Genomic DNA, 7,593 nt, shown 5'->3' with positions numbered 1-7,593 from the left:
TAATGTCTTTGTTTGTGTAAAAAGTCAAGGCCTTTGGAAAGACACTCAAATTAGATCATCCCCAAATTTCTCATTCCAATGAGCAATAAATTAAAGCCAAGAAGCACTAATTATATCCCCAAAAAGGCAGCAAAAGTTGACCCCAATGGCTTCCCTTGGAAATTACCCTTTTATATATAATCAGACTCATTATACAGAGAAACCCTTTTCTCTTTTTCCCTTTTGGGTTGGCCTAAAAATTTACCACGTGGAAGGTTATGCAGTAGGAAACGTGTAAGAAACCGGTTGGTTAGGAGCTGCAACAGCTGCTTTCTTTCTTTCTTTTTCTGAGGTGGGGGGTGTTTTGGAACAGTAAAGTAGAGACAGTGCTTTAAGTGAGCTGGTCCTGGTTGGACTGCTTGGTTGGCAGGTGATCACATGGACAGCCCCATGTGTCCCCCTTCCCTCCTCGTCTCCTCCCTCGTCCCTTTGTTCCTTCCTTACTTCCTAATTCTTCACCTATATTATTATTAAACTAATCTCCATTTCCTAAATTATTCTTCTTTTAATTTGGGCCGTTGATTCGTTACAAGATTCCTTTGCTTCTGTCTCAATTATACCCCACAACTCTCCTATTTGCCACGTGATCATTATTATAAACCCCTAATGTCGGATACCAAGGATCATTAGACACTAATTGGATCCATCAGTCAAAAGATTAACATGGGTATCCGTGCCATTGGTTCCCCAATGGTGATGTCATGGTCTCCCAATCTAATGGCTGAGATTCTCTCTACTTTTTAAAAAGCCTGGGCCCCCCTAACGTGCGCCGATAAGCACTCTTAACACTGACCTAATTAGGGTCAAAGTCTATAATAAATGCAGGACCAAGACCAACTCACACGTACATAATTTAGTGCCGTTTGAAATCTGATCAGTATTAGATAGGTTTTGTCTTTGTCATGTCTGGAGCCAGTAATACCAGCCCGTACCCGATAAATTATTTTTTATTATATTATGGTATCCGATTCCTGTAGCCCGACACGACACGTTTCGGCCAACGTTCCAGTAGTATTAACTGTCGAAGTACAATAGATGAGAAGAGAAAATCCGAATTTACAGTGTCGCACTGTGCTGGGTAGGAAGATCAAAAATCTTGCCACGTGGCACGTGGAGGTATCCAAAACTCAGAACTCAGAAGTAGTCGAACTTGGAGGAAGACGATTTCTTCAACCGCTCGTGGCAGGACGAGACGCGCCGGAGACTCGGAATGCCCGGTGGTTTATAGGACCGTATAAGGGCGAAGTTCAATCCCTTGAAGAAGGGGTGTGTCTTAACGTCGGCCGCTCCCCTTTTCGACCCCAGCCTCGTCGCCGGATCTTTGACCAGTAGGCCGGAGATCAGATCACGTGCATGGACTTCTGACGCACTAGCCGGAGATTCCGTCGGGAAAAACAACGGCTTTTTCACTATGTTTCGCAGCGTAGCTTCGTTTGTCTCGCCCGAAAAGGGTGTACGGCCGTAGATAAGCTCGTAGATGAAGATCCCAAGGGCCCACCAATCTACGGCGTTTCCGTGCGACTTCCCGGCAGCCACCTCTGGTGCTACGTACTCGTGAGTCCCGACGAAGGAGCATGAACGGGCGGAAACCGGTTCTGCAACGAACCGGCGGTTCATTGACACGGTCCGCACCTTACGCGACCGGAAGAGCCGGTTGTAAAGGCAAGACAACGATGAGGACGAACGTGTACGCGCCCGGCTAGTCGAGGACAGCGATGAAGTAGTTGTGGGGTCGGGCGATGAGTCAGGGGATTCAACGGCTGGGATTGCATTAGAGCAAAGAGAGAGGTCAAAATCTGATAACATGATGTGACCGTCGGATCTAACCAAAACGTTCTCTGGTTTTAAATCTCTGTAGATAATCCCCATCATGTGGAGGTACTCCAAAGCTACAAGAACCTCCGCTGCGTAGAACCTGAAAAATCCCCAAATATCACAGAATCAGAAAATTAATCTTGACACAGACGAGTGCAATCCGATTCAGCCCGATTCAAATCGGTCTAGTTCAAAGAAGCAAAATATGGAAATCAAAATCCTCGAAAATCCGCGATTTCCTGCTGCAATGGCTGATAAAAAAGGAAAAGATATGAAAGTAAGATTTTCGGCGGAGGATTTCAGAAAACCTCTGCAACGAACAAAATAAATATTCCGAAGAATGGATTTACAGAAAATAGGGAAATGGATATTTTCCATTAACGGAGAACTACGGACTGTGAAACAGAGGACGAGAAGTTTTCGATAACAAGCATCCGAGTCATCACCGTAGCAGAAGAGAAAAAAAGAAAAAAAAATGCAAACAGGATTTAAGATTAATCCAATTGCAGAAAGAACAGGCAGAAGTAATTTCTTTTCTAATTTTTTGGTAGAGCCATTTTCTTTGCTTAAAGATTGCAATTTTTTTTTGGTGATAAAGGTTTCTAACTCCAAAAAGTTGCAGCTTTTCTGTAATTTTAAATAGTATCTCTGTACTAAGTTGGGGAGCAGATAATATCCTTTTAATACTCAGACCATAAGAAGCAGGATCTGTAAAATAGTATTTTTCCATTTTTAAAATATTTGTATGGGAAAAAAGGAGAGTTTCCATTAACGTACCTTGCAGAGCTCAACGAGAAACGTTTTCCAGGCTGCTTGTGTCTGAGAGTATGCAAATCACCACCAGAGCAGAACTCCATGACTACGCAAGTGTAATGCGAAGCTTCGAATTCTGCATAAAGGGTTGGCAGGAAAGGATGGTCCAACATCTTCAGAATCCGCTTCTCCGTTTCCGCCCTCTCGACCTTCTTCTTCAATGCCAACGCTTCTTTATCCACCACCTTCATCGCGTAATAGCAGCCGTCTTCGCCGGCGCCGTGTGTTCTTAGACGGGACAGATAAACGCTCCCAATGTCGCCGCTCCCGATTCGGCGAATGAGCTTGAAGTCTCTAAAGCTCAAGCCGTTTTTGCGGTGGAAAGTGGCGGAACGAATGGCTTCCCACGCGTAATCCGACGACCGGTGAGGCTTCAAGGCAAAGCTCTCCTGAGAGTAAGAAGCTTTGGCGGGGATTTCAAGAGCGTCAAATGAGAGACGACTGAAGCTACTGCAGCTATCGCTGCTCATCGAACTTTGGCTAGAATTTAGGGTTTCAGAACCGATTTCACCGTCTGAATCCCTCAATAACTCGTACATTTTAAGGTCCAACACTAACTTCACCTCTACGACGCTCTTTTCAGACTCGAAAGATCTCCTTCTAACACTGCTTTTCGTCTGAAAAAGCTCTCAGAGATATATAAAGTATCTCCTTTTCCCAACCACGCAGAGCAATGCAAGCAACTACTGCTAGTATCGAAGAAATCAAACAAGAGCCGAATCTAATCTTTTCTCCACCAAGAATCAAAGCTCGAAAAAGAGAAAAAAATGGAAAAGAAAGCTTCCAGCAAGCAAAGACGGATGAGCTATCCTCGGAACGTGAGGAAACAGGGGGCTTCACTAGTATTTCTTGTACGTTCTCCGCTCGTTCTCGAATCAGATACGAAGAAGATCGAAGAAATCCGAGGATCGTGACGCGACACTAAGAAAACACCACGACAACAGCCAAAAGGGAGAGGCCTTGATTCTTTGAAAGCTTGGAATCGTTGTCTCCAAGTCCAAATTCCTGTCTCCGACAATCGAAAAACAATCCAGATTCGTTTTTCCGCAACGAACCGTCAAAAACGCGTCCTTTTCGCCATGAGCACACCTCCTGTGTTATATTTCTTCTCCCAACCAATAAACATCGATTAAACCGCCATTAAAGGACCTTCCGCTTCAACCCTTTGTCAAAACACTGTTCACTATACCCAGAAATCGCAGCTTTTCTCTGCTTGCAGAACAAAGTTATTAGGGTTTCCGTAGATCAAGCCCCTCTCTGTCCTACCAGCCTATCTCTCATCGTTTTCAAAATCAGTTTCGACTGTTAAAGAGTGAAGACTCTCTCAGCGAGAGAGAAAGAGAGAGAGAAACATAAAAAACAAAAGCCAAAACCAGCTTTCGTTTTCTCTGCTGCCTTCGTTCGGGTTGGACGGTTGGCAACGATAATGGTTGCTGTGTGTTATATACGCACGGCGTATGATATAAGGCAAAGGGTTCACCCTTGTTAACCATGGTTACTTTGACACGTGAGGAACAGTAGTTCTATCGTGCGCTCGTGTATCTACAGTAGACAGGCTTTTTTCCTGGCTAACACGTGCCTCATTGGTCGTTTGTCGGGCTTTCACGTGTCGCCAATGGTCGTCACGCTTCAGAGGTTCAGAGTGCAATTGGGGGCACTTTAGTAATATCGAGGAAAACTAGGGGTATTCTAGTTTTCTCCATCTATTTCGCTTGTACTTCCATTGCGATTAGCCGATTAATGCTGCCCTGGTGGACCGTATCATGTATCATATCTCCTCATAATATGACGTATCCATGTATGGAAATATCTGGCCATGCAGGGTTAAATGTGTAATTATGTTTTGCCAAATCCATCTTCTTTTTAGCTAAAATTGCCCAATCCATCTATTTCTTACCCGATTTAAAAGAAACCCCTATAATTAGGCCTACGGGTTTTGAATATAGACCTGGCAATTGGGTTGGATGGGTCGGGTTGATTTCAGATCGGATTGGATTTTGAGTTGGGTCGAAAAATGCTAGACCTTAATCTTAATTGTTTGGATTAGAGTTGATCTACGGGTTAATTTGTGTCATTCTTAAAAATAATAGATATTTAAAAAATAAAAAAAATACTATAATTAAAAGAATTAATCTTAAAATTCTAAAAAAAACATAAAAAACTTGGAAGGTTCAACAATTCAAAGAATAAATGATAAAGTGTAAAGAATAAATAATAAAGATTAAAGAGTGGAAACTTCTAATAATACATAAATAGTCCTAATTAATCTTGACAATCAAGTCGGCTGGTTAACCCATGACTCAACCCAACCCAATTTTTTTTCCAGGTTGGGTCAGGTCGGGTCATTCTCATGTTCAGGTAACTAAATATGAGACCCTAACCCTATTTTTTCAGGTTGAATTGGGTTGGGTTTTTGGGTTGAGTCAACTTTTTGCTAGGTCTAGTTTTGATGAAAAGCCTGACATCCAAAAAATTGAACCGAAAAATTCACTCAAGCGAAACCAACTGCTATATATACTTCTATATTATTTATTTAAATATATATTATAAAAATGGTAAATCTCTTAAAATGAAATTGATTTATTACTCCATTCTTTTAGTTTAAAAATTTCCTTACATATTCTTTTAAGTTTTTTTTGACAATTTATTAAATCCTCTCTCAACGTTAGTATTCCATGACACCATTTTATGTATATGTTTTTTTAAATCTCAATATTATCCTTTTATTGTTGATTTTGCCTTTTATTATTCTTCAAATTTTCAAAATAAAGCTCAATAGATCCAAATTTTTAACACCTCTAACAATTACAATCCTGAAACACCATTCCTAAGGCTTGGTTTGAGCATTTGTTGACACCTTTCCTTTTCCATGTTTTTCTTAGTTTGAGCATTTGTGAGCTCTGTTTGCAAGTTTGAACTGTATTTCTGGTTTCAAATGTCATTTAATGTTTTATCATTAAGCATTGCTAATAGTAAAACTGAATAGTAAAACGGGAAGAGATAATCCTCAGGGGTGTAGGGTTGGTGGTTTGGTGTACAACAAATTTATTCAGATGTTATGGATTTATTCAAATGTTTTATTTTGAAAATTAAAAAAAAAATTATGGATAAAATAGTTTTTTTTTAGTTTTTTTATTAATAAATGCTAACATCAAGGGAGAGTTTAGTTATTTAAGATAATTTCTAAATAGTAGGGATAGAGCAAGTCAATTTCCTAAAAAAAAACTAACAATTAAACTCATCAATTAGTTAGATTTGGTTTTGGTTTGAAATCTTAAGGCTGCATTTGGAAACGATGCAAATAATGTGAATGCAAATATGTAGAGTGTAAAATGGTTCATATAAATTGTAAAATTGGGTTAGCTTTGCACTGACAAATTTACCATCTTACCCAACAGACTTTTAGCTATAATGGATGTAAACATGAATTTCAATAAAGCATATGCTTTTTTTAATCAAAAGCCCACTTGAATGTAAATTTACTTCTTTTTTATTGACGTACTTTTACATCTTATTATCAATATAAATATGCATTGGTCTGTCATTTGTTAATGCATAAATATAATGTTGCCAAACATAAGCAAAAGTAAACCAGAGTACAAATTTACATTAAACTGGGATTTTCACTCCATTTGCATCGTTTTCAAACACAGCCTAAAAAACAGATAAAATTTGTTTGATTTCAAAAATGTGTTTATGCACCTCATTGAATTGAATCCCCAAATAATTTGGGTGGAATTCAGATCTCCTGCACCTTCTTGGACTTCCATTCGGTATTGAGTTTGGATCTATTACTGGACACAGTGTATGTAAAATGCTATGCAACCAATTACAATTGAATACTGTAGTGTTCTGTATATATTGAACATCCAGAGCTCATATGCATATGTGTATACTGTATAGATTGAATGGAATTGTAGGAGAATAGTGCAGGAGATCCAGACTTGGTAGATTTAGAGCTGTCAATGGGTTGGGTCTGGTTCGGGACAGGATGTCCTGTCCCAGTCCAGAACTGATTATTAATTAGTTCTATAAGAAACAAATCCAATAAATTATTAATTGGGGTGATTGGGTCTGACCCAATTAGTCCTTTTTTTAATAGATTAATTATTTCTGATATTAACAACTTACAACAAAAATGACAGTAAAATAATAAATTATTTATATATTGATAAATTAGTTGTTTTTAATCAAAATTATCTTATATATTATCTATAAAATTTACCTTTTGAACATAACATATAACAAAAATTACAAATGAAGAACAAGAAAAGAAAAAACCTACATAATCAATTTGATCGGGTCGGGTTGACTCTATCGGGCAATTGGTTGTAGTTATCTGCCAATACGGTTCAAACTTGAACCACCAGCCATCAATTGAGGCCAAGGACAAATCAATTGCATCCAAACGGAATCAATGCTCGAGTCTGAATTGGTGGTAATAACATTCAGATTCGGCCGTTTGGGTGTCAAAAGGGCAACATGTAGAATCTATAAACTGTGGATATTTTTTGGTAGCAAAAAAACTGTGGATATGTTTTCCACTTTTTAATAATGGATGCAAATCAGTTGATTTTGAGTAGGGCGGAATTTGGTTCCAATTTCACTGTCAGAATCAGACAGCTTAAGCATATGTTAAGAAAGTTGTTTGTCAAGGTCCAAAAGCGATGGTAAATAGAATTGGAAGAGAGTTAATTGTTTCAAAAAATAATAATTAATAAAGATGATCACAAAGTGGGCAGCACGGAAGGGATGGATTAGATTGAAAATGATGCCATTTGGACCGACCAAACAAGACGTGCTTGACAAGTCAGCAGTGATGGAAACAAGAGGGCTGGAAAGATGTCATCAAGTGGGTCTCACCCTGCTTGATGGAGAGGGTGGGACCCAAGGAAGAAACAAGGCTAATAAAGAAGCAGCTTTTGA

At 39.2% G+C, this 7,593-nt stretch overlaps 1 protein-coding gene across 1 annotated transcript; it reads right to left on the bottom strand.

The window, feature by feature from the left end:
- Nucleotides 1–1,030: 1,030 nt before the first annotated feature.
- On the bottom strand, nt 1,031–4,104 carry LOC104588346 (protein kinase PINOID-like). The gene is made up of 2 exons (XM_010246228.2): nt 2,632–4,104; nt 1,031–1,954 (listed from the first exon to the last, which is right to left on the bottom strand). Exons 1-2 carry the CDS (start codon nt 3,204–3,206, stop codon nt 1,174–1,176), a joined length of 1,356 nt encoding a protein of 451 aa, XP_010244530.1. The 5' UTR covers nt 3,207–4,104; the 3' UTR covers nt 1,031–1,173.
- Nucleotides 4,105–7,593: the final 3,489 nt, after the last annotated feature.

The sequence above is a fragment of the Nelumbo nucifera genome, chromosome 3 (genome assembly GCF_055504915.1).
Source record: "Nelumbo nucifera cultivar China Antique chromosome 3, China Antique-T2T, whole genome shotgun sequence".
Lineage (NCBI taxonomy): Eukaryota > Viridiplantae > Streptophyta > Magnoliopsida > Proteales > Nelumbonaceae > Nelumbo > Nelumbo nucifera.
Note: the sequence above shows the minus strand (reverse complement) of the source record. Positions and strands in the feature narration are given on the sequence as shown.

Coding starts and splice junctions, on each gene's coding strand:
- LOC104588346 (XM_010246228.2), bottom strand. CDS start 3,206: ATGTACGAGTTATTGAGGGATTCAGACGGTGAAATCGGTTCTGAAACC. Junction 1,955..2,631: donor TTCTCGTTGAGCTCTGCAAG/GTACGTTAATGG, acceptor GGGATTTTTCAG/GTTCTACGCAGCGGAGGTTC.